The following is an 18678-nucleotide window of genomic DNA, read 5'->3' as shown; positions in this document are numbered from 1 at the left end:
TAGCTACAAGGGGAACACTGGCCATACAAAATTCCCTGTCTCTCCAAAGCCTGTCTCATTTTGCTAGTGGGATTTGAATAAATTCAAAATTCAGTCTTTGCTTTGGCTTTTATTTACCAGGTTTCATCTAAGCTTTGCATCGTTTCAGAATAAAAATCAAGCCCTAACTATTGCATGCCATGCTGTGTGTGTTATGTCACATAACAGAATACATGATTCATGAAAACTGTGATTAAAGCATGATGTACATGATTTTAGTATGATGTCATAATTCAGCATCCCAAGATGAACCCAAAAACTCAGCTCAGACTTGCTGCAAATATTTGCAGCATTTATACAAGTCTGTTCTGTATTTCTTTTGATAGTGAGAACACGGCAGGTTTCACATGCTAGCAGTTTATATGTGTTTTATTCCCTCAAATGGTGATAAACAGCTCTTCAGAACAAATCCTAACAACCCCCTGCTTTTGACTGCACAAAAATCATAGTATTGTAGTTAGATTTTTAATCAATACCACAATAATTTTCAGGAATATTAAAAAACCTTCAGAACCAACTCACAATATCCCTCGGATTCGGGGCTCCGCACAAGGAATACAGGATGAATCTGGTGCTGCTAGGCTGCTCATGCTAAAATTACCATTGGCCTTTGCTCTAAAACATGAACCAAAAAACTCTATCCAAGTTGCTGGCAACTCCATGGAAACAGTCAAAAGGGGACAGAAGCATTATTGTTAGCTGCAGCGAAGCTGAGGAGATTTGTTAAACCAATATTCTAGTATTCTGTGGCTAAAATACCATCTGTCTCTTTTTCATACAATTATTTCCCTAGAAGTTGCCATAACACAATGCACACTGAGAAGAACACTACCAGTGAAAACATGAAATCCTGCACTAACCTGAAAGGAAACAGAAATTTTTTGGAATCAATATTTTTCAGCATGAGATTTACATGGACACAGATTAGACACACTATTTAAGAATGGCAGGAATGTCAGGAAAAGGATGAACTCTATCAACCTGCCCAGCTCATTGCACGATGGCAGTCTAAGAAAACATTTCACTGGTTTTGTACTCTAAGCATTATTCAAGGCCTATTTTTAGTTTACTAAAAAGATGGTTTTGTAAATGTATTTTACACAAGTAGGGCCACACTCAACCTCTGCCAGAGACAACATATACAGCTTAAAGAGAAACACTGCAATTCCCAGAGTTTATAGTATCAGGCTCTCCTTTCTTTGATTTTGATTTTAACAAGACAGCAAAACCATCTTTTATTTAGTTGAAATGCATGTAAGCAAGAAAACAACAAAGTGAGGGCAAGTTCATGCCCCATATCTTTCTCCTGGAAACCCTTCCTTTTCTTTCTTTCTAAGGCCATAACCGTGATTATCTATTGTCTTACAGATATCAGAGGAGGATATTTTACATTCACTACTAAAGACTGTCAGATATTTAAGTAATTTTTCTATTTAAAGTAAGAGGGTTAACTTGTGAAAGTTTATGCCATTTTTAGCTCAGCTCTTGCTACAGCCAATAAAGGTAGATATTGATGTCAGAACAAATAAGAAAAATCTGCGTTCTGACCTCCCACGTTCACTTTTAACAATATAGATCTCTACGATGAATTGTTTTCTTTTCTGGACACCTTACTTACAACCAGATTACTACCTTCTTGCAGTTTCTTATCAGTTTGCAGTACAATATCACTTCAAAACATGTATTTTCTTCTCCCACCCTGCCTTGCAGAAGTTCATGTACACGTTGCTCTGATTTCCCATGTCCTGTATCCCTCTTGCCCTTTCCTTCTGTTGTCTGGGAAAAGAATCTGAACATTCCCATTACCAGGGAAGCTCAGCAAAAACTAAGCCAACATGAATTACAGCTTGTCTCTTCACATCAGCTTTTCAGCAGAAATGTAAACATGTATATGAATATCCCATCAGCCATTTCTATCCATCTTTTAGAGTCAAAATACCTTTAAAAATACCTTTACAAATAAAAACTTTACAAGCAACATTCACTAGAAACACTCAAGATTATTCACTTCCAAATACACTGTGACCAGAGCTGGTTGTCTTCATTTCTGAATTGTTGTGATTCTTACCCTTCTATCATACGTTGAAAGATAGGTTCCTTCAACATCCCAATGAGACAAGGGGAGTCAAAAGAATCTCAGCAGACATAATAAAGGGGGATGAGAGATGATGTTTAGCGCTTAAATTGTTGAAATTAGCTGAGGCAGAGACAGTCTTTGATAAGAATTGCTGGTCCCAAGAACCAGCCAATGAGGCAGAGACAGTTCCTGATAAGAAGCAGGAGCAGGCCCCAAGAGCCAGCTAAGACCGGTCTTGCGGCTTGGGTGAATACCAAGAAATCACTGAGCCTGCGCAAGAAAAAAGGTTACTAGTGGTGACGAAGAGGAGTCATCTCTCTTCATCTCTGCGACCACCAGACGACCACCATAAAGAGGCACTGCGCAAGCGCAGTTGAGAGGAGACTATGGAAATGACCTCTCGGAGCTAATTTTAATAGGAAGCGGGGATAGGTCATGCATATGTATAGGCGTATTGTGAATATGTAACACTTGACTGTATAAACTTGAGACAAACTGCCGAGTCGGGCGCGCACGACTTTGGTGGGACTACCCCCCGTGCTGCCCAGCACTGAATGAACATACCTACTTTACAATCTCACTGACTGTGGAGTCTGTTTTCCGCACGTCACCGAGAGTCTGTGAGCTCTTTAACAATGGTCCAAAACAGGACTTTCACCGGATAACACTAGAAATAATCTTTTCCATCAATGGCATTGATCAGCTGAGGGACAAGTAACTATCATTCCCTGTCCTCTCAACAAAACAAATCAAATGAAAACATACCCCCTAACACCTTACATGCTGACTTGGGTAGCTCTACTCATTATGGAAAGAATAGGACTCAACAAATAAACAACCAGGATAAAGTGAAACTCATGTTAAATGTAGAATTTATTCTTACAGTTTACTACTTTAAAACTACCCCTGAAATCTACAGGATGATTTTTAGCTGAACCGTGCTGCTTTAAAAACGGAAGCATCATCTAGTATTGATCAGGGGAGCAGCATTCTCCTCCCACGAAAGCAGGTGATGGGTCATGTATGAACCGCCATCTCAGCTGGCAAAGATGTAAGCATGAAATACCACCCATTAAACCCAGCTGAAATGGCGGTTCATACATGACATGGCTAAGTACAAAAATATTAAAAGGTTTCACTTGTAAGACATTCAGGATGCTCTCTTGAACACACAGATTTCCATTAAGGCTGCATCTGAAACCAGAAAAATATGGTGATTTCAGAGAGATTTTACTAGGCAATAAGCAATTGTATATCATTTCAAATCAATTCCCAAGGACAATGCTTACATCTTCATTGAGTTCACCTAACACAGGCTACCACAGAGATCACCGACACTGACTGCATATTCCAAGAAAACAGCAACATGTAGGTCATGCTGTGACCTACAAAAATACGTGATGCGATTCAAAAAGGATCTGCTAACACAGAACCTTGCAAACACAGGCTGAATACCACTAGGTCAGTAATACCACTGGATATGCATGGATGTTTATTAGGTATCAGTTGTGCCTCTGAAACACCTACTGGACACACTCTAAACTTACAGGTTCATTCTTAAAAGCATTTCCAAATTAATTAATGCAACCTTTTGCTTAGTTATAAGCTACCACATAGTAACCAACACAATTGTTCTTTCAGCTGTAAATTACTCGATGTTCTTCAAGTGCAACAGTCCCCATATACGCTTTGTTTGTGTAAGACTGACTATAACTGATTATAATTTCCCATCAGAAAGGGGAGATGAGAAGGGGATATTACTATGGGTTTTATTAAATTAAAGCAGATTCTCCTAGCTGATTCCCAAAAATGACTGCATCTCGTTTTGTTCCTCACCAACACACAGAGACAGAACAGAACAGCTTGCAGAACCTTAACTATTAAGTACAAATAAACACAGCGTAAAAAACCCATGGACTTATCTACAGATAACAGAACTTCAAGAACAAAAATAACATTCATGTTCATGAAAAATATAAGTGTATATTATGTATTCGTACAATTTTAAGTCTTTCTAAAATTCGTCACTAAAATATCTGTACACCAAGCCTACCCCAAATACCTGCAAAACAGTAATTTCTATCACCTGTAACATTAAGAGTTCTAAGGATTTTGCATACACCATAAAAATGAATAATGAAAAATATTTCTGCATCCATTTTAAAAGAAAATCAACTTAGTAAATTTTAGCAAACCAGCACACATGCAGCAAAAAGAAAAAAAAAAAATCCAGAAACGCTGACTCTACCATTTCTCCCAACTTTATTTGCTCACTCATTATTGATTACCCTAAACCACCTGGGACCTCAATGCAATTTTCAACAGCTGTTTCTTCTTCTTTTCAGTTTTAATTTCCATGTTACTTAGACCTTTTGTTTATAGTTCATGCAATGTAAGGTTTAACAAGTCTTTCCCCTAAACAGTTAAAAGAATATTATAATAAACAATTTCAACAAAATTCAACAAATAGCTTGACAAATGGAGTACAGGTGTTAAATGGTAACTGAGAGAGATGTTCTCCTAGGTGGAGATGGGAGGAATGCATAAAGTGACAATGGGAGACAACATGCATTTTAGCATCAACTGTTCTCAATTAATTAAAATAATTCATTTTGTTATTTTTGATAACATAATCTGAGATAATGTTATACTTTGCATTATCATTTTTAACGTAAAAGATGACCTGGCATACCATAGCAGCTCTTCTATCTAAACAATTTTCTTAGGTACATCAGTTTACTTTATTATTCATCACAAAGTTACATTTCATCTAAAGTTAGAAATGCAATTGTGGTCTATCCAGTCTTCATTTGTATTCCTTATTTACTGGTGTTTGTTAAACTGTTAACTAAGAGGATTCATTACACAGCTGTGTAGTAAAATGTTTGCTGCATTCATTTGCCTCTTTCTTGTTTAACTATGTGATGTGGATGGTCACATATATCAGTTCACTTTGCTTCTCTTCTGACAATAGCTGGTTCAGACTATTTAACATAGGGAACTGGTTGTGATATCTACATGTGATCTTCCAGATAAAACACAGGCCAAAGTTTCCAGGATGTGTGACAGTTTCTCAGCTACCCACCAGTGATCCAAATGCATGGCAAGCAAATCATAGAGCACCATAAATTTTAGTGAGATGAACTGAAAGCCTGCATTCCTGAAAGTGCTTGCATGTCATTATTTTTCCTTTAAAGTTCATTGGTTGTTTTAGAATCGAAACTGCAGACTGTGATCCACACTGTTTTTCTGTCATTTACAAAGAAGCTGTATTTATGCTCATTTAACCTGACAGCATTCAGTATGGCTAGACCATAGAGCTTTTTCATGACTCTTCCAACTTGCTGTTGAATTTTCTATTTAGAGTCCCACCTCCTGAAGCAAAGATTTCTAGTCCTCATATTTTAAAGGAGAAATTCAAATAGACCTTAAAAGATACAGAAACTAGAAGTACTACAAAAATTACATTTTTCTACCTTCATGGATTCTGGATATTGAGAGCTGATGACACAGAGAATTGCACAGATGCTTTGCACAGATATAGATGATTACTAAAGAGAAGGCAGCAGAGAATCCATCTCTGAGGATGGGAAGATAAATTTGCTACAATCTGGTAAAGACCAGATCTTCAAGTAATATAGATTTATAGAGGAACTTCGAAGAGGTTACCTGCTGGGAATTTGAGCAAGCTATTGATTTAGAAACACATAACACAAAGATGCCATTGTAAATTCAAGTAAAATAGTTGTTTTTTAAAGCAAAAACATTTGTTTTGCAGTCTTGTAACCCAAATATTGCATTGCCATGCTCAAAGATTAAAGAGAAATCTGATGCAACCCAGAAAATACAAAGAATGACCGACTAGAAAGTGATCCAAAAGTCAGGTATCTGGTAAGGTATATTTTGCTGCCTCACAACTTCACAAAGCAAATAGAAAGCACAAATATGAACCACAATGAAGCATAACCATGACTCACTAATGAAAGCCAAGTTGTAAGCATCTTCAGTCTCCCATAGTTTGGTTAAAAAGAAGAGGGGAAAAAAAAAAAGAAGTTATAATTAACAAACTACTTGGATTTCAACTGCTCAAGTTACACCTGAGTTATACCAGCCTTATGATAGTAGAATCCATCACCATACCTTTTTTTATGGTTGGAAGGCTATTTTTATACACTTTTTAACCACAGTATCAACTGTCTATCAAATGGATGAACAGAAACAAAAATTGAAAATTATTCTGGGCATCATTTTGCCAGTTATGTTTCACAGCATTTTCCTGACTTGAATACCCTGAGGTCACTTATCCTTTGTAACAACAGAGAAATTATGCAGCACCTTTCCAGCTACATTAAGGTCTTGATAATAAAAGGTCTACCAGAGCCCAGCATACATTTACAAATTACGATAGCCAATCACCTCCTTACCACACAACCATGTTTTAGCTGTACCTTACGTTCAATTGCTAATAAGTAGGATACAGAAGTTCTTATTCAGAAGATTATTTAGCTGGGAATGGCCTCTGGAAACAGAGGGATTATCAGAAGCCACTGGAAGGTGACAGGGACAAGATTATCAGAAGGGAGGCTGAGGCAATGCATTAGCATTTGCAGTATCACAGAGCCTGAAGTTAAGCTTGGGGTGGACACTGTGGAAATACCTGGCTCGAATTCATCTCCAAGGTGAGGATCATGTTTCTCTACCTTACGCACTAACAGAACAGTCAGTCCAAGATCAGCAAGTCAGAAAGGTTGCAGCATCTGTCACTGGCAGTCTGGTCCTTTCAGCTAGGAGCTCTGCTGACAACCAGAGAATCCCAGCAGTCAACCACATCGCCACAGTTCTGGGAAAGGGACATGGCCAAAGGCGCAATTACATCAACAGCTCCTGGTAGCCACCTCCACCAGGCAACTCCTATGGAAATCCCATCAGAAACTTTCCAGCCTTTCCTCCCTGAGGCTCCTGCTTGGGATTTTGCTCACTGTAGAAGCAAAGGTGGAACTGGCTGCAACCCTGTTAACCTGATTAGAATCACAGAATATCTCAAGTTGGAAGGCACCCATAAGGATCATGGAGTTCAACTCCCTGCTCCTCACAGGACTAGCTAAAACTAAACCATACGACTAAGACCATCGTCCAGACGCTCCTTGAACTCTGACCGGCTTGGTGCCGTGACCACTTCCCTGTGGAGCCTGTTCCAGTGACCGACCACCCTCTCGGTGAAAAACCTTTTCCTAACGTCCAACCTGAACTTGACCTGACGCAGCTTCATTCCATTCCCTCGTGTCCTGTCGCTGGTCACCAGAGAGGGGAGACCAGCACCTTCCCTTCCGCTGCCCACCTTGAGGAAGGTGTAGACTGCAATGAGGTCCCCCCTCAACCTTCTATTCTCCAAGCTGAACAAGCCAAGTGACCTCAGCTGCTCCTCATAAGTCTTGTCCTCAAGACCTTTCACCATCTTGGTCACCCTGCTCTAGACACACTCTAATAGTTTGATGTCCTCCTTGTATTGAGGCACCTATGGTGGCTTTTGATTGCTACAGAACTACTTATAGGGCACTTGTGTCTTACACCTTCTTCAACAATTACCAGCTAACCACTCTCAGACTTCACCAATATCATAACCATTCCCGGAGAACCTCTTAGAATCAACAGATATTCACCTCACTCAAGCACCAATCTGAACCTGGTCAAGTGCCAGCAATGCTAGCATTTACAGCACAGCAGGCCTGGATTTGAAATTCATATGTAGAGCAGCAGGCCAGATCAATAGAAACAAAACCTGAGTCAGAGCAGAACCAATAAACCTCATGTTGTTGCCTGAAAAGAGACAAAACATTCTCCTGATGGGCCACCCAGACTGCTAGACCAGGCATGATATGTGCACCAGTGCAGAATTTGACCCAGCAAATAAGAGACATTGAGAATGGGAGACTCCAACATGTCACCTTACAGTGATGCATAGGACAGTATCAGAATGCAAATGTTTAAAACAAATACATCTCATTCATTTTTTCCTTACAACAGTTCAAATTAAACTTTTAAAATATATATTTCTCTATGTTCCCAGCCTATAAGGTATACTTAGCATCTTTTATATATTTGCATTCACAGCAAAAAATAGAAACCAACTACAAATGAGTATTCAGTGCCATAAGATAGCCCAAATGCATGATCTAGATCTGTCCTAAGTAGCCATAATGAAATTGAGGGACGGCAATCCGCTAATTTAAGAATAAACTGCACATCAGCCCAAGTGGCATGTTTCATCAGTTAACGGCTGTGAAAAAAAGGCATGTGTTGCACGTACAAAGAGATGCATCTTGCAGGGTCTGCGTTTGCAAGAGAGAATGTCTTCACACACACAGCCACAAATACACCAACCCTGACACCCCAAGACGCACACAGGCGCGTTTCTAAAAAGACATGCTCGGCAAGAAACCCTGTGCAATGCTATGCGGATCATGGAACGGGCAAAGACGCACCGCGAGTAAAAATAAACCAGGGGAGTGCCTTCACAGCTGCTCCCCGCTCAGCTGCGCTGACTACCCCCCCCAGATGCCATCTCACCGAGGCCCAGCCCGGCTCCGCCGGCTGCAGCCTCCGCACACCGCGCTCAGCCCTGGAAAAGCCCCTTCCTTTGTAACCAGCAATCGCACCCAGTGCACCGCGCTCAGCGCGGGGAAGGCAGGATAATGACCGACCTGGAACACAATAGTGCGGGACCGGAGAGAGCCGAGGTGGCTGCGGGCACGGCGCTGCGGGCTGCGCCCTGCCACACCTCTGGCTCCATCACCGGCTCCATCACCTCCGCCTCCTGCCCACCTCCATCGCTCCCTCTCCCCCGCCACGCCGCCGCCGCCGCCCTCGCCCCGGCCCCCCCACAGCCGGCCGAGGTCATTGTTCCACCGCCACCGCCGCCGCCGCCGCGGGGACCGGGGGACCCCCCTCCGCCGCCGCCGCTCACCGTGCCGCGGCCAGGAGAGGATGCCGAGCGGCGAGGGACGAGCACGGCGCATCCATATTCCCGCCGCCGCGGCGGCTCCAGCGCCCAGCACCGGCCCCGCCGGCCTCCTGCGCGCCGACGCTGAGGGCGGACGCCCGCCCCGCCGCCTCCCCGCGGCGGAGGCCTGCGCTGCCGGGCCGGGGTCTGCGGCAGGCCCCGCCCCACCCGCCGCCGCAGCGCCGCGCGACCGGCCGCCATGGCAACGCCGCGGCGGAGCGGCGGCGGCGAGGGGAGCCGCGGGGCGAGCTTGGCCGGCGGGAGGCGGCGGCAGCGCCCGCGGAGGGGCTCCGGCGGGACCGCCAGGCGCCCCCGCGGCCACCGGCGGGGGGGGGAGGGGGGGAGTGTCTGTCAGGGCGCCGAGCGCATCCTAGCCCCGGCGGGGCGGTGTGGGACCCGCTCGGGGCGGGCCCGGCGACGCCGGCCGGGCGGTCGCTGAGGTTGAGGGGCCTTCGCCCTCCGGCTAGAGCTGGGGCGGCACGAAGCGTCCGGAGCCTGGGGCGGGGGGGGCCCACGGCGCTCGGGAGCTCCCCCGAAGTAGAAGACTGGCGTAGGCCGGGGGCGAGAGAGGGCCTAACGTCCCCGCAGCCGGAATCGCACCTCGGGCCCAAAAAGCGCCTTCCCGAAGCAGGGAGCCGCCAGCGAGGCAGGTGTCAGGTCGGTGTTCCCCGACGGAAAGGCGGCCCATCACGTTCTGGGGAGCGAGCTTCAGCCCAGGCTGAGTCCATCGGGACTGTTCATGTATGCCAATAAACTGCAGAAGCAGTCATGCTCCTGCGTAGCCCAAACGTCAGTGAGGCACTCGTGCAAACAATGACCACAGAAGCCCCTGCTCTTCAGGTTCTTCAGAAGCTTCCTCATCTCCATCCTTCTGGAGACTGACAGAGAGGTCCCTGGAAGAGGTCGGTAGACTGACAATAATAAACACACCAAGAATTCCAATCGTTATCCTTCTGGCACTTTACAGAGAAGGTATGTATTGCTGTTAGACCTGCTCAGATAAGGTGTTTGTTTTTCTGCAAAAATAGACTCTTCTTTCTGTGGGCAAAGGGAAGACAACTGTTGCATTTTTGGGGTCTTTTTTCTAATCATAGCAAAGTGCAGGAAAAAACATTCATGGAAACGAAAAGATAGTTTAGTTGGGTACTGGATTTGCAGGTTATCTCCGTTCTGTAAAGTGGTTCCCTAGTCAGTGGCAATATCAGAACAAAACTAGTGACAAAGGCTAAATTTTGAGTCCTCCAGCCTGAACACCAAATTCCGTCAGAGTCCTCCGTAATATCTAGTTCTTAGGCCTCACATTAAGTGCCAGTGTTTCAAACTTCTACCATGAAATCTTTCTGAAAACGAGAAGGAAACCTGGCACTAGAAGCAGAGGTCTCAGAGTAAAGAGTCTGGCACCATATACCTGACTCATGGCTGACCAGTTTGTCCTGGCTTCAGCTTTCTCACCTGGAAAGTGGAGGCATTTAGTTTTTCTCAGAGTTGTGTAAGAGATTCAGTTAATTTTTTTTTTTTTTTCATTTTGTTTGGCAGGATCTGTAATATAATGCCAAGGGATCCACTTGAGCATTAGACGCATATAACATAGCCTAACACTTACCAAAGAGTGCAATAGGTTCCTCTGTTCAACCCCATGTGTACTCTGTCCTTACGCACCTGAACCCACCTCAAAAGGAAAAGCACTTGCCATTTACATGGCAAGCTCGAAGAGCCTGAAGGGGAAGATGCTGTAAGTGGGCTTTATAGAATTACAGTGTTTTCATAAAAAATATCCCATGGGCAGTTAACACATTCAGTGATTGAAAAAAGCTGCAATGCCCAAAATAAAGCCAAGTTCTGTTTTTTAAAAGCTGCTGTCTGCATATGCCTAGCCTAAATGTTTTATTTTTCATGTCATGGTTACTGACTGAATAGCTCTGGAAATGGCCTTCTGAAAGACCAGTACGGTGGCTGCACAAGATAAATGGAAGGTCTGAAGTATATAAAAAAGGGAAAAAACAACTGTGAAGAATACTAAAGCATATTACATGGCATGACTTCTCTGGGACTGCAGGCACTGTAAACTGTAAAATTAACCTAACAGGTTCTGGCAGGGTCAGTTCAGTGTCCTGATGACGGAAGGATCCTGTGGCAAAGAGTCAGCAAAATAGCTTGTAGGCCCCTTCCTCTGTTGGCAAGCTCCCTGGGAGGCAAGGCTGTGGTGTCACAGAATCGTAGAATGGTTTGGGTTGGAAGGGACCTTACAGATCATCTCATTCCAACCCCCCTGCCATGGGCAGGGACACCTTCCACTAGACCAGATTGCTCAAAGCCCCATCCAGCCTGGCCTTGAACACTTCCAGGGATGGGGCTCTCTGGGCAACCTGTTCTAATGTCTCACCACCCTCACAGTAAAGAACTTCTTCCTAATATCTAATCTAAATCTACCCTCTTTCAGTTTAAAACCATTACCCCTCATCCTATCACTACATGCCCTGATAGAGTCCCTCCCCATCTTTCCTGCAGGCCCCCTTTAAGCACTGGAAGGCTGCTATAAGGTCTCCCTGAAGCCTTCTTTTCTTTAGGCTAAACAACCTCAACTCTGTCAGCCTGTCCTCATAGGGGAGATGCTCCAGCCCCCTGATCATTGGTGTGGCCCTCCTCTGGACCCGCTCAAGCAGGTCTATGTCTTTCTTATGCTGGGGGCCCCAGAGCTGGACGCAGTACTGCAGGTGGGGTCTCACCCAAGCAGAGCAGAGGGGCAGAATCCCCTCCCTCGACCTGCTGGGCACACTGCTTTTGATGCAGCCTAGGATGCAATTGGCTTTCTGGGCTGCAAGCACACATTGCTGGCTCATATTCAGTTTTTCATATCCCAGTACCCCCAAGTCTTTATCTGCAGGGCTGCTCTCAATCTGCTTATTGCCCAGCCTGTATTTGTGCTTGGGATTGCCCCGACCCATGTGCAGGACCTTGCACTTGGCCTTGTTGAACTTCATGAGGTTTGCACGGGCCCACCTCTCAAGCCTTGTCAAGGTCCCTCTGGATGGCATCCCTTCCCTCTAGACTATCAACCACCCCACTCAGCTTGGTGTCATCCGCAAACTTGCTGCACTCAATCCCACTGTCCATGTCCCCAACAAAGATGTTAAATAATACTGGTCCCAATATGGACCCCTGAGGGACACCACTCATCACTGGGCTCCACCTGGATATTGAGCCATTGACCGTAACCCTTTGAGTGCAACCATCCAGCCAATTCCTTATCCACCAAGTGGGCCACCCATCAAATCCACGTCTCTCCATTTTAGAGACAAGGATGCTGTGCGGGACAGTATCAAATGCTTTGCACAAGTCCAGGTAGATGATGTCAGTCACTCTTCCCTTATCCACCAATGCTGTAACCCCATCGTAGAAGGCCACCAAGTTCATCAGGCACGATTTGCCCTTAGTGAAGCCATGTTGGCTGTCACCAATCACCTCTCTGTTTTCCATGTGCCTTAGCATAGTTCCCAGGAGGCTCTGCTCTGTGATCTTGCTGGGCACAGAGGTGAGACTGACCTGTTCCCCAGGTCTTCCTTTTTTCCCTTTTTAAAAATGGGGGTTATGTTTCCCCTTTTCCAGTCAGTGGGAAATTCACCAGTCTGCCACAACTTTTCAAATATGATGGGTAGTGGCCTAGCAACTTTCATCTGCCAGTTTCCTCAGAACCCTCAGATGCATCTCATCAGGTCCCACAGACTTGTGCACATTCAGGTTCCCTAGATGGTCTCAAACCTGATCTTCTCTAATGGTGGGAGGTTCTTCATTCTCCCAGTCCCTGCCTTTGGATTCTGTGAATTCAGCAGCTTGGCTATTGGACTTGCCAGAGAAGACCAAGGCAAAGAAGTTTTTGAGTACCTGTCGTGGTTTAATCCCAGCCAGCAACTAAGCACCATGCAGCTGCTCGCTCACTCCCCCCACCCCCAGTGGGATGGGGGAGAGAATCGGGAAAAAAAAAGTAAAACTTGTGCGTTGAGATAAAGACAGTTTAATAGGAGAGAAAGGAAGAAAATTAATAATAACAATAACAATAGGATTGGAATGTACAAAACAAGTGATGCACAATGCAATTGCTCACCACTTGCTGACCGATGCCCAGTTAGTTCCTGAGCAGCAACCCCCCCCCCGACCAACTCCCCCCAGTTTATATACTGGGAGTGATGTCACAGGGTATGGAATACCCCTTTGGCCAGTTTGGGTCAGCTGCCCTGGCTGTGTCCCCTCCCAACTTCTTGTCCCCCTCCAGCCTTCTTGCTGGCTGGGCATGAGAAGCTGAAAAATCCTTCACTTTTAGTCTAAACACTACTTAGGAACAACTGAAAACATCAGTGTGTTATCAACATTATTCTCATACTAAATCCAAAACATAGCACTATACCAGCTACTAGGAAGACAATTAACTCTATCCCAGCCAAAACCCAGACAGTACCTCAGCCTTCTCCATGTCAATTGTAGCCAGGTTTGTACAGTTGTAGTTTCTTTCATCTTCCTTTATTGTCGTATGCACCTGAAGAAACCCTTCTTGTTATTTTTTACGTCTCTAGCCAAGTTCAGCTCCAGCTGTGCCTTGGCTTTCCTGATCCCCTCCCTGCACTCCCAGGCCATATCCCTATAATCTCCTCAGGATGTGCATCCCTGCCTCCACTGCCTATGCATTGTATGTCCTCTAATTCCTAGGATTTTTAATTGGGACTTAAAAAAAATTATTGGCAGTCAACCTTCTTGAGGTCTTTTCTGTTTATCACTCATAAACATTTTCCCGTATTTCCACCAGTTAGAATTCTTTGTTGAATCACAGTTCCCTTGTCCCAGTAAAGACCTTAATTTTGGTAGTTAAGCCATTGGATACTTTGTCCTCACTAAGTATATTTGGGCTGCTTCTTCCAACTGACCTTTTGCCATCTCTACCTGCAGCACTTGCAGCCTCTTGCAAGAGGGACAAAACTGCATGGTCTCTGTAGTGACTGAATTATCCAGTTAGTTGATCAGAGGGTGTCAGGGAGCAGCAAGGGCTTGCTGCTGGGCAAGGGAAGGCAAGCCAGGAGCAAAGGCTGACAAAAATTTTACAAATGGTCTTGTTCATGTCCTCAGGTTTGCATGCAGTAATTATGGGAGTGTTTGCAAAAAAGTCAAGATCCAATTTTGCTGCTTAAACCCATCTGCTGTAGAAATGCTGGTTCAATAGGTGCTAAGAAGCATAAAGCAAGACACAGAAATTTCTAGAGATGCCCAGAATTAGGAAAATGGCATCCCTCTGCTATACGTACACAGTGCAAATGCATTGTACAGAGGGCCAAGTGCTGTGATGGTACTGCCTTGCCTTGCCTGCAGGTTTCCTGGTGTGCCCACCTGTATCATCAGTCTTACAAAGCACAGGAAGCTACAGATAAATGGAAAGGGCTTTTAAAATGCTTTTTCCTTAATTAAAATCATGCCACAGACATAGGGATAAGGCTGTAATAAATTTGTAGGGGTGAATAAGGATGCTAATTCTGAAACAAAGGCGTAGTTATCTTTTTGCCTCTACTGTTGGAGTTTTAATTGCAACACTGACACCAGTGATACCTCAACTAGTACTTCCTGCCCTCTCTCCCCAGATAAGGAGTCACTGTCACCATCTTACGGCAGCCGCGGGAGCATGGTGGGTAGCACTGGTGCAAGAGGGACTGCGCTAGGCAGCACCTGCACACATGCAGCCTTCAACCACCTCTTGTTAGCATCCTTCAACATACTATTGCATGGCCCTCTGCTCACCACTGTAGTAACACTTTCACTATTCAGCAACCTCAGACGTAAGGTGCCTACAAGCTCTCTGCCAGCAGCAAGGCTGATAGGAGCGGTCTCCCAGGAGGCAGGTCGTGTAATGAGGTGGACAAATAGCCCAGCACACTCTTTCCTCTGACCCATGTTAGCAGATGTGCGCAGGAGTCCTGGTGGAAAAAATCAGGGATCATGCCTCCCCCCCTGAGAAACACCACAGTATTTCCAAAGAAGGAATGTTTATGATACTCAGCACAGGTAATTTTTTTTTTTCCTCATTGCTTCTGGTTCGTTTCAAAGAAAATCCAGCATGTCTTTATTAAGATGCAAATACCACTGTTCATTTACCACATGAAGCTCAGCAGCAGCAGAATCATAAAAATACCTCAAGTGGATATGGGTTTTTCCCTCCATTATTTTTAAAGATGAAAAGAAATACATAGGAGCCACAGTAACACACACCATATTATACCAAATGCCTAAGCTGAATAAACACAGAGGTCTTATACAGTCCCATTACAAGACAGGAGTCACAGTTAACATACTGTATAGCTGGACCCTAGCCATACATAAAGATAGGTTTAGACAGGCCACAAGCTAGATTCCAGCTACATTATGACATTTTTTGACCTACTTACACAACACAGCTGAGTAAAGTATCATGATGGAAAAAATCAGTTAGCAAAATCATTCAAGCAGGACAGACTTACACAGTACAGATGTATAGGGAAAGACTCACAGTGAAGAGAAAGGAAGAGGGAAGTCTGTGAACCAGGCCAAGCAATCACATTTGCTAGTAACAGGCGAGCTGCCTGGAATAAATAGGATAACCGAGGGAAGCCTCTATCTCAAGATAAAGGAAAAGGCAAGAGGTTTCTTGGATGAAATAGATCAGGCAAGCAATAATCTAAGAACTAGAATCTAATTTTAAATGAGCTGAAGAGCAGAAAACATGAATGCCTGAAATGGAGCACACACTAATGCCCTTTGAGAACAACTACTAACAGCAGCAGTCAAATTAAAGGGGACCAGGGACTGTTTCAGACAGATATATGTTTGATTCTGCACAACAGGCATGCCCAACTGTAACAACCTCACAGGCTATTGATTAGGCTGGTTTCCAATTTCTGGGGGTGATCAATAATTAGAGCTTTAGTTGGGGATTCACATTGCCCCAAAATGGTTATTGACACAAGAGCCTCAATTAGTTTACTGCAAGAGCCCTGGGCCCTGGAGAGGAGCTCCAGAATCACCAAACAAATGCAGCCTGCATCATATACCTGGCATAAAGAAGAAAGAGATTTTAGAACTGCTCTTTATTCAGACAGTGCAATTGGTAACTCCTGAGATTTACTGTGCTCAATAAGCACAGAATTCTGAACAAGAGAAAGGCATTTCAAGAAAAATAAGTTTCACTCTGGATTCAGCAAATGGTTATATTTGGCAGCAGCCTGGATGTACAGGAGAGAAACAGATGATTCCAGCAATACACTTCTGTTGCAGGTGTCTAAGCACCACTGAAGCAACATCTGGAGGATACAGACAGGCAGATTCCAAACTGAAATGTTGAGAAAAAATGAATCATAATATGGACAAATTCACATTCACATCACTGGAACAGGTCTATGTCTACAACCAGAAAGACAGTAAGTACCCAGAAGTAGCAAAAAAGGTGCACTGGCTTACAACCAAGAGTATTAAAATGTAGGAAAAAATGCCTAAATAACAGTCAAGCTTTGGCTACTACAGTACTCAAGCAGAACATTCAAAAGTTGTGACAGCTGAAAGATCTTGACTCAGCTCCTGCGTATCCCAAGGTCATTCTCTGTTCTGTTCCTTCATTGCAGATTGTGTCCTCACATGATACTAATCACTGACTGAGAAACAAGAACACTTCAGCAATGGTGTTCTGACAGCTGAATGGTAGCGAAAAATATTAACTGATCACTGGCTACATATGCTAATAAAATAAGTGTCAGAAGACATAGCTATCCATCTAGGCCATCTAGGCCACAACTTCAAAACAGTAGATTTAGAAAGCTCCTAAACTGCAAAGAATGGAATGCAGAAAATGACGTAACATGCCAAGGTTATCAGTGAAACCCCATGTAGCTAGCCCAGGAAATGGCAAGGGCCAGCTGTGATTCTGGAAACAGCAAGTCCTGCAGTGTATCAGGTCAAAATACTAAAAGAAAGACTAAAACAATCTCAGAACAAGCAGTTTCACTAATAGCAGTTAAAACTTTGGAAAAGAGTTCCAAAAAATGTAACAACCAAATAGGTTGTCTTGGTTTGTTTTATAGGGTGATCCTCCAAAGGATGATAGCTTGAAGAGAAGTAAAGTAGCTAGACCTATTAATAGTATTGTTCATTTCAGTAAAGTCCCTTCAAGCAAGTGTGTTAAGTACAGAAAGACTCTAGGAGAGGTGAATAATGAACAGTAGAGTACTATGACTGAACCAAGATAAAAATAGACAGAACCAGGACAGAAGGAAGACTGTTATTCAGTACTGGAGGACACATATGTCTAGAAATAAATTTGTTTCCAAAATTTAACTCCATTATGCACAATTTTAATTAGTAAATGTGACTGATGTGAAATCCAGTATCGGCTTTGAAGAGATCTGTCAATATAGTAACAAAATAGAACATTAGAATGATTTTTTTCCCCCAAACTCTCACGAAGTATTAAGAAGCTAATCTTAATAGTTCTCTGTAAGACTGACTGTTCCTAGAACACATGAAGAGTTTGAAAGTTTTTCTTCAATGTCTCAGGTATTAGAATGCTCTCATAGGTTTAATGATTATTTATCCTAAATATAAAGCTTATTTGTTTTATCAGAAGGCAAAGACAGAACTAGTAGATTTGTTTTGCTGCACAAATTGTTTCAGTTACATTATAAGAACTTGCTGTTTATGTGGCATAAGAATTGATCATCAATTGTCATTACTAACTACTGATTTTTATAGGTCACTAGTGTTTGTAACAAGACGTGACACATTATGTATTATAAGATACTAGAAAGCTAGTAGACTGGCTTGTAATTTTAAATATAGTAATAGACCATATTAAAAAAAAGGAGGAGGTCCCATTACATCTTCAGTTTTAAGACAGTAGGTAACCTCTACTTATGTGTCATTTTCTCCTTATTCTTAACAAATCACTGCCACCTTGTGCAATAGATATCATTACCAATAGGGACTGTCACACTTCCACAGCTGGCATAACATAGCAGACATGTCAATCAGCAACTTTCATCAAACACAACTTTCTGAACTTGGTATTAAGTGCCGTTATCTAAGCTAGGGGTAGGGGAGACAAAATGATGAACTCACAGTCCTCACAATTCAATTTAGACATAATTGCTCAACCCTACTGCATCTTTTACAGATGAGTATTTAAAGTAGGTGTATCTGTAAGAAGTATCCTCCACATCAAGGGAAACCATTTCACTGATCATCCCGATAGAAGCCTCTTCAAAACCCAGCAAGCAAGGTGCATCGTATCAGATCAATGCCATTCCACTGTTTAGATCTGGTGAATACAGTTAATCATTACAGCCAGCCTCCCACAATGACATCTGGATACTGGATTTAATGCAGGACCTTCATAAGCACCACAGTTGGGACAATCTTAATTAAAAAACATTCAGTTGAAACTTGGACTATTTCCTCCTAAGGAAATCTTCAGACAATTACAAAACTCAATGCGAGATTCCACTATTGGATAGCCCTGAGGAAGCTGGAGCTTGTTTAGTATGAACATCTGCAGATTACT

The 18678-nt window shown here is 43.5% G+C and overlaps 1 protein-coding gene and 1 long non-coding RNA gene across 6 annotated transcripts in view; one reads left to right on the top strand and one right to left on the bottom strand.

The window, feature by feature from the left end:
* The window catches only part of JAKMIP2 (janus kinase and microtubule interacting protein 2), a 74354-nt gene extending 65022 nt beyond the window's left edge, over positions 1-9332 (bottom strand). For 3 of the 5 annotated variants that reach the window (XM_052816667.1, XM_052816668.1, XM_052816669.1), the window contains exon 1: positions 9081-9332. In XM_052816667.1, the coding sequence (XP_052672627.1) occupies positions 9081-9317 (237 nt within the window). In that variant the 5' untranslated portion in view covers positions 9318-9332. The remainder of the gene's footprint in view (positions 1-9080) is intronic. The other 2 variants (XM_052816671.1, XM_052816670.1) reach the window with 2 other exon arrangements.
* Positions 9333-9474: 142 nt separating this feature from the next.
* LOC128155037 (uncharacterized) lies at positions 9475-18394 on the top strand. The gene is made up of 3 exons (XR_008239508.1): positions 9475-10088; positions 16404-16546; positions 18292-18394. It is a non-coding gene; the product is annotated as an uncharacterized LOC128155037 (long non-coding RNA).
* Positions 18395-18678: the final 284 nt, after the last annotated feature.

The sequence above is a fragment of the Harpia harpyja genome, chromosome 20 (genome assembly GCF_026419915.1).
Source record: "Harpia harpyja isolate bHarHar1 chromosome 20, bHarHar1 primary haplotype, whole genome shotgun sequence".
NCBI classification, from domain to species: Eukaryota; Metazoa; Chordata; class Aves; order Accipitriformes; family Accipitridae; genus Harpia; species Harpia harpyja.
This window is presented reverse-complemented; position numbering and strand designations above follow the sequence as displayed.